We start from the raw sequence: 17,017 nt of genomic DNA, 5'->3' as shown, positions 1-17,017 counted from the left end.
ATCATGCCCACTAGTTGTGTCTGTGAAGTGCCCGACCAGCTGATTGCATTGATTGAAGTACCCTTCCTCCTCCCCAAAATTGACTACAATAAGGTATTACTACATCAGAACAGGCTCTACTATTCAGAAAGGATTTCTACAAGATACAGTGTATCACAAAAGTGAGTACACCCCTCACATTTCTGCAGATATTTAAGTATATCTTTTCATGGGACAACACTGACAAAATGACACTTTGACACAATGAAAAGTAGTCTGTGTGCAGCTTATATAACAGTGTAAATTTATTCTTCCCTCAAAATAACTCAATATACAGCCATTAATGTCTAAACCACCGGCAACAAAAGTGAGTACACCCCTTAGTGAAAGTTCCTGAAGTGTCAATATTTTGTGTGGCCACCATTATTTCCCAGAACTGCCTTAACTCTCCTGGGCATGGAGTTTACCAGAGCTTCACAGGTTGCCACTGGAATGCTTTTCCACTCCTCCATGACGACATCACGGAGCTGGCGGATATTCGAGACTTTGCACTCCTCCACCTTCCGCTTGAGGATGCCCCAAAGATGTTCTATTGGGTTTAGGTCTGGAGACATGCTTGGCCAGTCCATCACCTTTACCCTCAGCCTCTTCAATAAAGCAGTGGTCGTCTTAGAGGTGTGTTTGGGGTCATTATCATGCTGGAACACTGCCCTGCGACCCAGTTTCCGGAGGGAGGGGATCATGCTCTGCTTCAGTATTTCACAGTACATATTGGAGTTCATGTGTCCCTCAATGAAATGTAACTCCCCAACACCTGCTGCACCCATGCAGCCCCAGACCATGGCATTCCCACCACCATGCTTGACTGTAGGCATGACACACTTATCTTTGTACTCCTCACCTGATTGCCGCCACACATGCTTGAGACCATCTGAACCAAACAAATTAATCTTGGTCTCATCAGACCATAGGACATGGTTCCAGTAATCCATGTCCTTTGTTGACATGTCTTCAGCAAACTGTTTGCGGGCTTTCTTGTGTAGAGACTTCAGAAGAGGCTTCCTTCTGGGGTGACAGCCATGCAGACCAATTTGATGTAGTGTGCGGCGTATGGTCTGAGCACTGACAGGCTGACCCCCCACCTTTTCAATCTCTGCAGCAATGCTGACAGCACTCCTGCGCCTATCTTTCAAAGACAGCAGTTGGATGTGACGCTGAGCACGTGCACTCAGCTTCTTTGGACGACAAACGCGAGGTCTGTTTTGAGTGGACCCTGCTCTTTTAAAACGCTGGATGATCTTGGCCACTGTGCTGCAGCTCAGTTTCAGGGTGTTGGCAATCTTCTTGTAGCCTTGGCCATCTTCATGTAGCGCAACAATTCGTCTTTTAAGATCCTCAGCGAGTTCTTTGCCATGAGGTGCCATGTTGGAACTTTCAGTGACCAGTATGAGAGAGTGTGAGAGCTGTACTACTAAATTGAACACACCTGCTCCCTATGCACACCTGAGACCTAGTAACACTAACAAATCACATGACATTTTGGAGGGAAAATGACAAGCAGTGCTCAATTTGGACATTTAGGGGTGTAGTCTCTTAGGGGTGTACTCACTTTTGTTGCCGGTGGTTTAGACATTAATGGCTGTATATTGAGTTATTTTGAGAGAAGAATAAATTTACACTGTTATATAAGCTGCACACAGACTACTTTTCATTGTGTCAAAGTGTCATTTTGTCAGTGTTGTCCCATGAAAAGATATACTTAAATATCTGCAGAAATGTGAGGGGTGTACTCACTTTTGTGATACACTGTATGTGAGTATGTATGTGGGAGTTTGTGCCAGTTCAGTCAAAAGAAAGTTGGTTAGGTCAGACACTTCTGTTAAAAGCCATCCCAAATGCAAAGACTCCAATTTGTTGTTTATTTTAATGCCCATGGTTTTATAAAGCTTATATTCAAGTTATACAGTTAGTAAGGTATCCACATACTTTTGGCATTTTAGTGTATTAGTGTGTGAAGGACTCTGGGACTTTTAACAAACAATCAGGTCAGCTGTGTCTGCAGAAAGGCCGTGTGAGCACAGGGGTGAGAAGGCCACACTATAAATCAGAGACCATCCCTAATAAGGTGTCAGAGCAAAGCTAAATAATGACCCGGCCTCTGCACCCCGGCTCGCTGACGCCTCGCATGAATTTACTGCAGAATCTCTTGATTTTATAGCAACAGAGATAACGTTGTTTAGAAACTGCAGTCTGAGAGTCTGAGAACAGTGGGATAAAACCTTCAGCTTGGCATTTTCCTTGACTGTAATTATAATTATTTATTACGTAAATGAGTAAGAAGTTAAATTATTAAAAATGTTTATGAACTGTAGATGTTCTTCCTTTTGCTTTAGTGACAGCATGCTCTTGAGCTGACAGGGACTGCACAAGTTTGTGTAAAATCTGATCATTCATCATTCATCTCAGCATGATTGTACAATATTCCAATGAGCATCTTGTGATATTACCTAATTGTTGTAGGCCCCTTTCTCCATCTTGAATCATCCACATAATTTCCACAGTCATGGAACAGTCCATAATGATTATTACTCCTTGATCTTTGCTCTACAAGTAGTTGTTTTTAATTAGTTGCTTTGATGTTTAAGAAAAATCTTGGATTGAATTTAAGAAAAACAAAGGAACAACACAGGAGTGTTTTTATCAGGGATCTCTGATTTAAAGACAAGCTACAATGGAGGGCAAAACCAATCACTGGTAATATAAATGACATTTAGAGGAACGCACTAAACTCTTATAGATGACGAGGCTAAACTCTTATTTTTTCATACTTTCAAAGAACACTTATTGTTTACCACTCAGTCATGTTTGATGTTGATTACAGTAATTCATTCAAGCACAGAAGGTGACGTCAATGTTGCTCTTCTTTCATTAAACACACTTTCATTTCAACAAAAATCCTTGTTTTTTACCTAAATTGCTGGTATAAAGGGGGTTCAGGGAGTGTTCTACAACAGTTGCCCTGAGGATCTGTCTGGTGGAAGGAAAGCTGAGGCTCTGCTGTACTCCATCAGCCATGACGGCCTCTACGGCTGCGCCCAGGACTCAGTGGAGGCAGTTGGGGAAAGAAGGATGTTGGCCAAGCTGTCATGCTTAAAGGAAAACACCTCTCACCCACTGTATGAGCCAGTGGCAGCTCCTTCAGCAACAGGCTTCTCCAGGAGAGATATTACAGCTCCTATCCCATTGCTTTCTACTGCTGTCAGATTTTACAATCAGCGCCAGCCCAAGCACAGACAATCACCATCACGATAATTATATGGCTTTATATTTGCACTCATTTAAAGTAAACTGGAACCATGTGCAATAACTTTTGAAAACAGCTCTTTTTTTTTTTTTTAAGATTGTTATTTTTTGTAATTGTTTATATCGTTTTATATATCTTAACATTTCTATTTTGCTGCTCTAACATTGCAAATTTCCCCCTGTGGGATAATAAAAAGCTATCCTATCTTATCTCTTATCTCAAATAGTTTTTTTTACACTGTCACCTAATTTAGACCTTTGACAATATGGACAATTGTAAAAGAGCTAGAGAACGACCCAACACACTGACCTCTGATGAGTGGGATTAGAAAAAATCCACTATATGGATAAACGTATTGGGACACCCCTTTTACGTATAAATTTACTGCTAACAGGTGTAATACATCAATTATCAATAATAAATCAATTGCAGTAACAGTTTAGGGAAGGTACTTTTCTGTTCCAGCATTACTGTAATGAGTAGAAGGTATTGGAACTGAACAGTGGATCAATAGAAGATTGTCAACTGGTTAAATTATGTATTTTCCGAAAAGAGAAAAAGTGGATGGCTGAGCACATGTGTGCATCATTTACCTGTGGAAGAGTTGGCCTCTGGATGCACTGTAGGCCAATTCACCTTGCAACATTTAGAAGTTAAATGGCCTGCTGGTAATATACTGGTACCACATGCCACAGGATGGCTTCAAGTGTTTTGTGTAGTCCACATTATGTCCATAATTTCTTATGTGACCCAGGCAACATAAACTTACTCTCTCTGTTTTGCTCTGTACAATCTGGTCCCACTTTGGTTTGCAAGATGTAACATAAAGCCTCCACAAGGGGGTGATCTTGTACACATTCGCTTCATGTTTCTGTGCTGTTAAAATCTGTTAATTTAATTATTATTATTTTTCTCTGTGACCCATTTGACCAGGGTTTGAAAAAGGTAATGTTTTGGTGAGTGTATAAAGTGAATGGTCTTGATATTTTGGCTCATCAATGTATAATGTTTATAAGCCAACGTCATACCACTAAAGAATGTGCATCTTTTTTTCTCTTCTTATTACTGCAGCCAGTCAGTGGGGAGCACATGGCAGACTGTAGCAGATCAAGTGAAACAAGAGAGGCACACGGTGTCTGGTCTTTCCCAGAATACTGTGTACCTGTTCATCATTCGTGCTGTGAACTCGTATGGCCTGAGTGACCCGAGCCCAATTTCCGAGCCTGTCCGAACACAGGGTGAGTGAGATGATACATGGGTAAATCGTAAAGCTCCACTGTATATGTTCTAATCATTTACAGCAGGGGTTTTTCAACTTGAGGCCAGTAGATCTTTTGTGGTCTGTAGTTCTGTCTTTTAGGTCTATTATTCTCACATATTAATGCATTTGTGTGCCCCATGAGATTCATTGGCCCAGCAGACCAAAACGTTGACAAATCACTGACAGAGATTTGGTGACATTGTTGGCAGTAATGTGTATACATGATGGTTCTAAGCAGCTGTACACTATACAAAACACTATTTAATAGCCAAGTAGTGCCTATTACTGGCTTTGATTAATAACATTTGATGTAAAGAGGCTGGCTCGTGGGACCAGACTTTCATTAAAGTGATAAGATTAAAGTCTGGGAGAAGAGAGAAACTTGTTTCTAGGGGTCCTATGGGGAGTCCCTTTTGATATAGAAATTGGTATGTGGGCGAGTTTAAAGCGCAACAGATGGGTTACAGTTAGTAATTGTGTACCCACAAAGTTCATCTGTATGGTAGATGTAGCTCATACAATATGCCATGAATGTATTTACCAGACAGGCGTACCTAATAAAGTGCTCTGTGAGCAAAAGTGGTTGAATATGTGTGTTGACACACTTGGGGTTTTTTATGACTTTTTATCAGCAACAAATAATCTTATCTAGTTGAAGCAATGGAATTCGTGATGGTGGATTAAGACGCTTGGAACCTGCTGTATGTGTGTGTGTGTGTTTCAGATGGCTATCCCAGCAGTTCGGTGATCGATCCGAGGCGGGCGGAGGCGGATTTAGCAGAGGTCACGGTGTATCTGCGTCCTCCAGAGATTCTGACTCCCACCAGCATACGGATCACATGGACTGTAAGAGCAAATCCTTATCTGCTGACTACTCTCACTTATCCAGCTTTGCAGACAGAGCGCTTATCAACAGTTCCCAACTGTTAATATTATTTGTCGTAGTTTCTAGACAATCAGGGTGGCTCGGTGGGTAGCACTGTCGCCTCACAGTGAGAAGAGCCTGGGTTTGATTCCCAGGTGGAGGGGTCCGGGTCCTTTCTGTGTGGAGTTTGCATGTTCTCCCCATGTCTGTGGGAGTTTCCTCCCACAGTCCAAAGACATGCAGTCATGTTAATTGGAGATACAAAATTGCCCTTAGATGTCTGCCCTATGATGGACTGGCGCCCTGTCCAGGGTGTTCCTTGCGCCCAGTGAGAGCAAGGATAGGCTCCACCCCCAACCCATGTCCCTGATTATGAAAAGCGATTCAGAATGTGGGTGGATAGCAAGTTAGGATTCAATTTGGAGAGCTTGCAATCTCAGAGCTGTGCCAGCTGTGCCACCCCAGTGCTCTTTAGATTTTTGTTCTTAGCTCCATTAAACATCTGTTATGACCATATAATTGATGTTTACCACAACTTTATAACAAGACTGGTGAAACTTTGGCCATTGTGTCTGCGTGGATACTGGCTGGCCGACAGCACTGCTAAGATTGGAACCCGGATGTCAGCGGTGGTGGGCTTGCATAATAGACTGCTTCAACAACTGAGCACCCCTTAACCAAAATGATTGCTAGCTGTCATAGCTGCTAAAGGGGGTTTAAGTGAGTGTTACTCAAGGGAATGAAAAGTTTTTACAAATAAAATTCAAGTTTGCAGTCAGATTGACTTAATGCCTGTGTGTGTGTGTGTGTGTGTGTGTGTGTGTGTGTGTGTGTGTGGTGGGGAGGGGTGGGGTGTCGGACGATAAATAATTTTTCAAGGCACTGTATTTCAATGTGCTGTTATTTCAGGTCGAGCGTGAGCCCCACTACATTCATGGCTACAGGCTCCTGTACAGGCCATCCGGCAGCACTTGGCTGGTTCAGGATATGAAGGCAGACTCAACCCACACTGCAGTGTTATCAGAGTTACACAGTGGCACGGACTATGAGCTCAAAATGAGGCCTTACTTCAAAGAGTACCAGGGTTCAGACAGCGTGCCGGTAGTGTTTCGCACCCCAGAGGAGGGTAAGGCTTATTTCGATTTAATAAATTCTCTTTTTCTTTTTATTCTGTGTTATTACGTGTATGTACGTGTCCTCCAGCTAGATACCGGTTCTACTTGCACTGGGTTTGCTGCCAACTCCACTTATCTGACCCCAACCTCATGTCGGGGCACGGTGGCGGCCCTGTAGGGTTTTTCATAGGCTAGGAATATCAGAATTATTTCCTGGAGGTCTGTATCATTGCTAAAATATGTGTTCCATTGTACTAAAGCCATTTCAGCTTTATTCAGCTAGTAATGTTCTCTTTAGATCACAATGTTCTTTATAAATTGTCTGAAGAGTGGAACAGGGTGGCAAGGTGGCACAGCTGGTAGACTGAGTGGTTTCCGTCATCCTGAAACCCATTTTCCCATTTTTGATGTTCTCCTTGTATTTGAATGGGGTTTTTTTTGCCAGGTACTTCTCATTTCTGGCACCTGCCTATAGCATGCAAAGGGTAAGGACAGGGTGGCACAGTAGTTTCTGAGGTCTTGAACTCTCATCAATCTATTTTAAATTACCAATAGCCTACACTGGGTCTTTGACAATGGACACATTTGATTCGCCCATCACATAATAGCAGAGGTCAGTGGACTGCGACTATGATTCTGATTCAGTTGTAGATGTGGATCCCACTGAAGTAGACCAAGGTGAGGAAGCTCAAAGCCACCAGTTCAACCAGAAGTTCAACAAACCCTATATAACTATATTAGCCAAAATCAGAAAACATGAAGATATTTACTTTTATTGGTTTACCTTAATGGGTTTATCGAACACTAAGAATAATTATAACCCATGTCAAGGGGGTTCCAGAAAAGTATTTTTAAACACAAGGGGGTCTAGGAGAACAAAAGGTTGAGAATCGCTGCTCTATCTTACCTACACACTGTGTAGTAGTGTGTGTTGCCCTGTGATGGAGTGGTGACCTGTGTTCCAGTCCTGCACTCAGTGTTTTAAGTGGTACTAGACCCAGCGTGACCCTGACCCGAATGAAGTGGTTTGTCAAAATGAAGGACGAAATAGTGAAACACAAGTAGTATAAATGGATTTAACATGAAAGGTTACCAAGGTAACCCAGCATTACAATGACACAGCCGACAATGTTGGCATAATTCTCTCTCTTGCCACCCAGGTCGAATTGTCCTGTTACTGTCGGTTAAAATCTAGTATTTTCCACTTTGCTGTTTATGTATGCTAGTAGGTGGACTGTCTTTTCTGAATTACTCCTGGATGTGAGTGTATAAATAACTGAGTGTGTGATGCAATGCGACATACTGAAAGGGATTTTGAAATGAGCACTGGACCAACATATGAACCCTGAAAGTAAAGCTAAAAGTCTCCGTGGTTCCACAGACCTGGTCGAGTGAATCCAGATGGAGAATTGTTCAAGCCGTGTTATCCTGAACAGTGTTGCAGTGGGTATGGTTACACTAGCCCACCATCGCTGGGATCCAGGTTTAAAATCTCAGCAGTGCTTTCAGCTAGCCAGGTGTCTACACAGACATGATTGGCTACATCTGAGCAAGCTTGTCAAAGCCATGCAATGGACTGGGACGCTGTCCAGGGAATTCTTAACTTGCGCAGTAGAACTGGACTAGTGGCAAAACTGACCAGGATAAAGCGGTTGATGGAAAAAAAAATTAACTGAAAAATGTATTATTATTATTATTATTGTTGTTGTTGTTTGTGTACATCTGGTTTGTGATCATATTTGACCATCTTCAGTTAGAAAAGTGGTCACTGAGTATTTAGAAAATAAAACATATGCAGTTATATTGCTATTAATTAAATGACCGTGCATCTATTACTAATTAGCAACAAAGATAAAGTTTAGATAATAATTTGGTGGTGAATGGGGGAGAAGCCTGAACTAATGAGCTGTTTTGCTTCCTCCAACCTGGCAGACTTAACAGGCCCCCCACAGGCTGTCCATGTGGTCCAGTTGGACAACAGCACCATGTTGCGAGTGTCCTGGGAGCCTCCTCTCACCGTTGGTGGGGATGAGCCCATTTTGGAGTACAGGGTGAGAACTCTGGATTTCTGCATATTTCAAAATCAACCATATGTTTGTGTACATACTCTAATCTAATACCACACAGACCTTTTTAGTTTAGAATAATAAATGGTTTACTTTTTTAGCTTTGATTAAAGAATGTATGATCCACATTACCCACCAACGCAAGAATTGTTTAGCCAGAAATATTTTTGTTATTATTATGGCTTAGAACACTTAGAAGTTTAGAATAGTTCTAATAATTAATATAGCGATTCCAGTAACTCAAAAGGGTTCACAAACTTTTCTTCCAACATAATACCACATTGGTGCCAACTGCAGGTGTGGTGTTTTGGAAACGAGTCTGGGATGCCACTGCAGTCGAACCAGAGCGTACCTGGAGAAGTTCTCAACGTGCTGCTGGACGGCCTGCAACCCGAGACGTTTTACAGCGTGCAGGTGGTTGCGGTGACCAGTGAGGGACCCGGAGAGCCCAGTCAACCAGTCTTCATCTTCATCAGTAAGTGTCCTACACCAAAGTACTATTGCTGAAACATGTACATTATATGGCCCAGAATCCCTTGCAGCTATAACGGTTTTCAGTCTTTTTGGAGTCTGTGGTCAGCTGCTAATGTTTAACAAGAAGGCCTGGCTTGCTATGAGAGGTATACAATCTATCCCAAAGGTGTTCAGTAGGGTTATGGTCAGGGTTCACTGAAGTTCCTACAAACCAAATACATGTCTTTATGGACCAGAGGGGCCTAGTTATGGTAAAACAAGGTCCTTCCTCAGACTGTTGGCACAAATATGGACTTATATTGTTTGTTTTATTAGTGGGAATTACACACTTTTGGCTATGTAGTGTGAAATCACTCATTAGCTTACTAAACTTGAACAAGCTTTTTTCACTAGTTTCTCCCTCATTTATTTTAACCTGCTGCTGCTGAGCTCAAAGCAGAACCTGTTCTCACCTTCTCCTCTCCACAGCTAACCTCTATCCTGCAATTTGCTGGCTGACCTTCAACTTTCAGTGTGAAGTTTTCTGCAACCCCCACTAAACACCTTTGGGATGAACTGGACAGGAAGATAGAGTTGATTATGAAAAACATGGCTGTTAAATAAAGCAAACAGCATCCTATGATGAGAAAGTGTCCACTAGTTAAAGATTAGAAGATCAACACACAATGTGCTCAATGTTTCTGTACACATACAGTACAACTAGTGTTAACAGCTTATGTGTTTTAAATAAAGAGGCCAGTAAGTTTAAACAGTATTTAAAAAGTCCCAACAACACTGCTGCACCTGATACTCATACCAGAACAACACACACTACCATGTTATCACCATGTTCGTTTCATTATCATTAAACGGCATTTGGTCAGTGGGGTTCCTATGAGGGTCTTTGATTGATGAATAGGATACAAAGGGGTGACAGAGTGCACAGAGCAACAGATGGGCTACAGTCAGTAATTGTATACTCTCAATAATCATCCGTTTGGTAGGTGTATACTGTTACTGCGGTAAACAATTTCACAGCCCATGATTGAGGCGTATATTAAGGAAATATATTGCTCTCCCCTTTTCTCTGGTTAAAAAGATGACAGGGCTGCATTGCAGCGACAACTGTCTCAACAGACCCGGCTGACATTTATTAGATCTTACGGACTAAGTTTCTTGTGTTTGGATCTGAGGAAATTTTGATCCACGTGTTAATCAGGATTTTTAAGCTTCAAAGCGTACAGAGATGAGTTCTGACAGACTGGGATATGTCACATTAATGTTTTCCCCGTGAGAGACACGCAATAGGAAGTTAAATTATCAAACTCTTTTATTAGATGCACACAATCGTGCTTTGGGCTTTATACTCGAGGGTTTTATGTTTAAAATGAAACAATGAAATGGAACAACGGCTATGAAATTGAAGTGCTGTCTGTCAGCTAGTATTTGTGTTGTTTCTATAAAGGTTTTTTGGGGGGTTGAGGTGGTGAAGGTGATGTTAAATCAATGTGGATTTAAAGTAAAGTTAAATGTCCTTTACTGTCCATGTTGTAAGGATTGGCTTTTAGGCACAGATGTCCTTTCAGGTAACCCTAGACATACAGATCACTTTTTATGGCACATTTAATTACTGTAATTGACCCAAACAGGAGCCAATGGAGTCTCTCTTCTAGAACATTGAAAGTACTGGAACTAACAGTTATAGGGGCGTTCAGTAGCAAAGACTTGTTGGCAGCCATGTCTGACTGGCAGTTGATGTAATTTATATGAATAAATATATTGTAGATTAGAATTCTCTAAATGCCAATTTGCACACTGGTGTAACTTAATTTTAATTACAAGCTGTTGCATCAGACCCCCTACCCCATCCATCAATTTTCCAGCAACTACTGACCAAACATTATTTAAAAAGTGGACCTTTCAAAAGTTGCAAGTGATTGTAAATACAAGATAGGTAGACCTACCAGCAATTGGGCAGATTTAGCATGGTTTCAGCATGGGTACATTCAGAGATAGCTCCCAACTGTCTTCCCAATCTTTTTCCCTTACCTTTCTGTCACATCTGTCTGTTTCTGAAGCTGCGGTTGAGGAGCCCTCATTGCCAGCGCTGAATGATGACATTAGCAGTCTTTCTGAGCAGATGTCTGCGGTGTTCAGACAGCCAGCCTTCATAGCCTCACTGGGTTCAGCCTGCTGGATGGTGCTGATGGGCTTCAGTGCCTGGATTTACTGCAGACACAGAAGGAGGAAAGAGCTCGGCCACTACGCCACGTCGTTCGCCTACACGCCCGCAGGTGAGCCGAAAAGAGACGTTTGCTTCTGGATGTTCAGAGCTCAAGTTTCACTAGTCACACCCAGATTGTCTTTGGTCTTATAAAACTACACTGGTTAGCACCAATAATTGTTAACAGAATTTAGAGCTCTTGCATTTTAGAACAAGCAGAAATCAAATCTTTGTTCTTTGTTCATCGTGTGCAGTTTATGAGTTACTGTCGAGAAAAATCTTGCTCTTTATACAGTCCTTTATCAAATACGATTACTTTTTCCTGCCTCTAAACATTTCTTGATTTTGCCGCTTAGGTGGTGCAGCGCTAAAACACGCTAGCACACCAGAGCTGGGATTTTAAATACTTCATATCAAATCTCGGCTCTGCCATCCAGCTGGGCTGGGCGGCTGCATGAACAACAATTGACTGTTGTTCATAGGGCTAGGTTGAGCCGGACCAGGGTTCCTCATAACTGAGTGAATAACGACCTCTGCTGGCTGATTGATGGCATCGAGGAGTCGAGGAATAATGCTGATCAGGGTGTGGCTCTCCATGCACAGAGCTGATCGGCATATGAACTTGCCTTGTTCAGGTGAAAAAATGCAGTGTGCACGTGTCGGAGGGGGTGTGTGACAGTCTCGCTGTCCTCAATCGGGGCTGGGGTCAGCTCCAGTAGAGAGGAAGCATGAAGCAATTGGGTAAAAATTGGACGAGCTAAAAATCGGGAGAAAATGCATTTAAAAAAAACATCTCTTGATTTTTTAACTGTCACTTTGAAAAATAATATTAATCAACAATATAATATTTCACCTTGTCTCTCGCATCCACTGACCTGCTATATCAGCAAAAAACTGTGAGCATCACGTTACACAAGAAAAATGTGTTAATGATTTCCTGCCACATCATTTGTCTTCTATTGTGCTATTAATTTTTACCAGTAAACTGCACCATATGCTGTTCATATTTCCTCACTGTGCATAATGTTACTGATATATATCACAGTATATCTAGTAACACAGCATATATAATATACACTCGACATATTGTAAGCACCCGGTCTGTGTTCCACAGCTGCATAAATTAATTTTTTAGGTAGATCTGAGTGCTCATGAGTCACTACATGAACGCAGCCCACTTATTATAGCTGATTACAAGTTTTGTATAATGCTACAAAGCAAAAATATTAATATTAAAGATTTTCTGAGATCGCAGTGGGTCCTACCCAGTATAAATGTTTGTAATAAAGTGGCCTGTGATTGTATATAAGCAAATTAAAGAAAAATTTAGAAATTACCTGCCAAAACACCAAATAAAACTGCCTTCAAATGTAACAGTATTTAGTTTTTGTATTACTTTACCCTAAATCTAAACCTGCTTCTTGTTAGTTAAATACACTGTATGGTCAAAATTATCCAAGTGCCTAGAGGTGTCTATAAATCTTGTCCTCATGGGCACAGTTAGGCTGTAAATTGGTTTAAATGACCAGGTCTTCTTGTCCAACATTAGTACCTGATCTTACAAATGCTCTTTTGATCCAGTTGGCACAAATGACCACAACACACTTCAAAACATTTTAAATAGCCTTTTTCAAAAAGTGGACGTTGTGCAATTCTGTATTCGTGCTCATGGTTTCGGAATGGGATGTCCAACAAGCCAAAGGTAAGGTGTATGCTTGCAACTTGTGAATAAAAATAAGACATTTATCATAATGAAGGCACACCAGAATTCTGGAAAATCCTACCTTGCACATTATTATATGTATGTACAGTATGTACTGTATGTGTATATATATATATATATATATATATATATATACAGTGTATCACAAAAGTGAGTACACCCCTCACATTTCTGCAGATATTTAAGTATATCTTTTTATGGGACAACACTGACAAAATGACACTTTGACACAATGAAAAGTAGTCTGTGTGCAGCTTATATAACAGTGTAAATTTATTCTTCCCTCAAAATAACTCAATATACAGCCATTAATGTCTAAACCACCGGCAACAAAAGTGAGTACACCCCTAAGAGACTACACCCCTAAATGTCCAAATTGAGCACTGCTTGTCATTTTCCCTCCAAAATGTCATGTGATTTGTTAGTGTTACTAGGTCTCAGGTGTGCATAGGGAGCAGGTGTGTTCAATTTAGTAGTACAGCTCTCACACTCTCTCATACTGGTCACTGAAAGTTCATGGCACCTCATGGCAAAGAACTCTCTGAGGATCTTAAAAGACGAAATTGTTGCGCTACATGAAGATGGCCAAGGCTACAAGAAGATTGCCAACACCCTGAAACTGAGCTGCAGCACAGTGGCCAAGATCATCCAGCGTTTTAAAAGAGCAGGGTCCACTCAGAACAGACCTCGCGTTGGTCATCCAAAGAAGCTGAGTGCACGTGCTCAGCGTCACATCCAACTGCTGTCTTTGAAAGATAGGCGCAGGAGTGCTGTCAGCATTGCTGCAGAGATTGAAAAGGTGGGGGGTCAGCCTGTCAGTGCTCAGACCATACGCCGCACACTACATCAAATTGGTCTGCATGGCTGTCACCCCAGAAGGAAGCCTCTTCTGAAGTCTCTACACAAGAAAGCCCGCAAGCAGTTTGCTGAAGACATGTCAACAAAGGACATGGATAACTGGATCCATGTCCTATGGTCTGATGAGACCAAGATTAATTTGTTTGGTTTAGATGGTCTCAAGCATGTGTGGCGGCAATCAGGTGAGGAGTACAAAGATAAGTGTGTCATGCCTACAGTCAAGCATGGTGGTGGGAATGCCATGGTCTGGGGCTGCATGAGTGCAGCAGGTGTTGGGGAGTTACATTTCATTGAGGGACACATGAACTCCAATATGTACTATGAAATACTGAAGCAGAGCATGATCCCCTCCCTCCGGAAACTGGGTCGCAGGGCAGTGTTCAAGCATGATAATGACCCCAAACACACCTCTAAGACGACCACTGCTTTATTGAAGAGGCTGAGGGTAAAGGCGATGGACTGGCCAAGCATGTCTCCAGACCTAAACCCAATAGAACATCTTTGGGGCATCCTCAAGCGGAAGGTGGAGGAGCGCAAAGTCTCGAATATCCGCCAGCTCCATAATGTCGTCATGGAGGAGTGGAAAAGCATTCCAGTGGCAACCTGTGAAGCTCTGGTAAACTCCATGCCCAGGAGAGTTAAGGCAGTTCTGGGAAATAATGGTGGCCACACAAAATATTGACACTTCAGGAACTTTCACTAAGGGGTGTACTCACTTTTGTTGCCAGTGGTTTAGACATTAATGGCTGTATATTGAGTTATTTTGAGGGAAGAATAAATTTACACTGTTATATAAGCTGCACACAGACTACTTTTCATTGTGTCAAAGTGTCATTTTGTCAGCGTTGTCCCATGAAAAGATATACTTAAATATCTGCAGAAATGTGAGGGGTGTACTCACTTTTGTGATACACTGTATATATATATATATATATATATATATATTAGGGCTGTCAAACTATTGCAAATTTTAATCGCGATTAATCTCAGAATTTTATATAGTTAATCGCGATTAATCGCATTAAATAAAATCTGTGTAAATGTTATAGAAAACAAGGATTTTTAAGTGAAATGTTACCATTAAAATGGTGAACACATTTTATGCTAAATGTACTTATGTTAAAAACTGCTGGGACAAGAGAAATCTGTAAGGGAGTTTTATTCACTCACATACTAGGCAGTAATACTATCCAGCAGAGACCCTTGACTTCGTATATATGTCAGATTGTAGGTTAGAATTTCTCCATCAGCAAACATTGTAGATCAGCGGTGCTTTAGGTGGGATAAGGCGTAGTTATTGTAACAGACTTTTCTGTGGATGTATTGTGACAATGGTTTGATGGACGTTTCTACACAAAGTGAGTGTGTTTTGACCCTTTGGGGCTTCCATAGTTCATGGACTAGCGTGCTTGACTCCGGTATTCAGTGCCGTAACAGAATAAGTTAATAAAGTGTTCTGCTCCCGACAACTTGTGAATATACCGTGTATTTATTTCTTTATTATGCAAGTGCATCCCTACGACGCTCAGTTACATTATTTTAACAAACCGCAAATGAACAACGGTGGCAAGTCCGACATTAAAACGTTGGTTCTACCAGTCAAGTCTTGGGCCAAGGGAATGCCATGATATGGCAGCCCAAACCATCACTGATCCACCCCCATGCTTCACTCTGGGCATGCAACAGTCTGGGTGGTACGCTTCTTTGGGGCTTCTCCACACCGTAACTCTCCCGGATGTGGGGAAAACAGTAAAGGTGGACTCATCAGAGAACAATACATGTTTCACATTGTCCACAGCCCAAGATTTGCGCTCCTTGCACCATTGAAACCGACGTTTGGCATTGGCACGAGTGACCAAAGGTTTGGCTATAGCAGCCCGGCCGTGTATATTGACCCTGTGAAGCTCCCGACGGACAGTTCTGGTGGAAACAGGAGAGTTGAGGTGCACATTTAATTCTGCCGTGATTTGGGCAGCCGTGGTTTTATGTTTTTTGGATACAATCCGGGTTAGCACCCGAACATCCCTTTCAGACAGCTTCCTCTTGCGTCCACAGTTAATCCTGTTGGATGTGGTTTGTCCTTCTTGGTGGTATGCTGACATTACCCTGGATACCGTGGCTCTTGATACATCACAAAGACTTGCTGTCTTGGTCACAGATGCGCCAGCAAGACGTGCACCAACAATTTGTCCTCTTTTGAACTCTGGTATGTCACCCATAATGTTGTGTGCATTGCAATATTTTGAGCAAAACTGTGCTCTTACCCTGGTAATTGAACCTTCACACTCTGCTCTTACTGGTGCAATGTGCAATTAATGAAGATTGGCCACCAGACTGGTCCAATTTAGCCATGAAACCTCCCACACTAAAATGACAGGTGTTTCAGTTATTTTGTCCAACCCCTGTATATATATATAATACGTAAATCCGGCCCTGCTTCATAACTTAGAAAGGCAGTGTGTAAAATTTGGACCAAATGCCTCACTACATAGAAGTAACAGCCCTATATTTTTCACAGTTGGCCTCTCTCAAAGTGACAGAGCAGAAGTCATCAATAGAAGGTATATTTCAAAAAATTTACTTTGTACTTGCATATATTGTAGCGCTGTCATATTTTGAGCTGTATTTTATTATAGGCCATGCTTGCTTGGGTCCACCATGGCAAACTATCCATGGCTGGCTGAATCCTGGCCAGCCAGCAACTTTAACAACAGCAGTAAGGACACAATGAACTGCTGCACTGGCAGACACGACTCGACAGAAAGATACTACAACAGTAAGACATTTCTCATGTCATGAGGCAGCACTGCCTTTTTTTGCTTCTGTTTGGCATTCTTTTGCTCATTTGGTTCTAATTTGGTGTCTAGCTGCAGGAACAGGCTTCCTGAAACCAAACAATACTTACAGCCCACCATCTAATGAAGGCCCCATCTACAGTACCATTAACAGAGCTGAAGAGGAGCAGCATGACCCCAATAGCGTGTACTCTAATGACCCATACTCAAGGTCTTCAGTTCTGTCCAAGCCTGACGTGGACCAGTGGAGCTTACAGTCTGAATCACACACGGCTGAATACGCCGAACTCAAATACCCGAGGATGGGTACAGGTACTGATTTTTGTTCTGTTCTGTTCACTTAATGGAAAATTCTGGTATGTGGACACCATTGA

The 17,017-nt window shown here is 41.9% G+C and overlaps 1 protein-coding gene across 1 annotated transcript in view; it reads left to right on the top strand.

Annotated features, from left to right (window-relative positions):
• The window catches only part of zgc:77784 (uncharacterized protein LOC402947 homolog), a 69,624-nt gene that overhangs the window by 41,804 nt on the left and 10,803 nt on the right, over positions 1–17,017 (top strand). Inside the window, exons 12-20 of the mRNA XM_063016511.1 lie at positions 4,355–4,521; positions 5,269–5,390; positions 6,319–6,535; positions 8,457–8,575; positions 8,888–9,065; positions 11,122–11,337; positions 16,367–16,409; positions 16,485–16,624; positions 16,716–16,955. Coding sequence (XP_062872581.1) covers positions 4,355–4,521; positions 5,269–5,390; positions 6,319–6,535; positions 8,457–8,575; positions 8,888–9,065; positions 11,122–11,337; positions 16,367–16,409; positions 16,485–16,624; positions 16,716–16,955 — 1,442 coding nt within the window. The remainder of the gene's footprint in view (positions 1–4,354; positions 4,522–5,268; positions 5,391–6,318; positions 6,536–8,456; positions 8,576–8,887; positions 9,066–11,121; positions 11,338–16,366; positions 16,410–16,484; positions 16,625–16,715; positions 16,956–17,017) is intronic.

Source organism: Trichomycterus rosablanca, chromosome 20, assembly GCF_030014385.1.
Source record: "Trichomycterus rosablanca isolate fTriRos1 chromosome 20, fTriRos1.hap1, whole genome shotgun sequence".
NCBI classification, from domain to species: Eukaryota; Metazoa; Chordata; class Actinopteri; order Siluriformes; family Trichomycteridae; genus Trichomycterus; species Trichomycterus rosablanca.
Note: the sequence above shows the minus strand (reverse complement) of the source record. Positions and strands in the feature narration are given on the sequence as shown.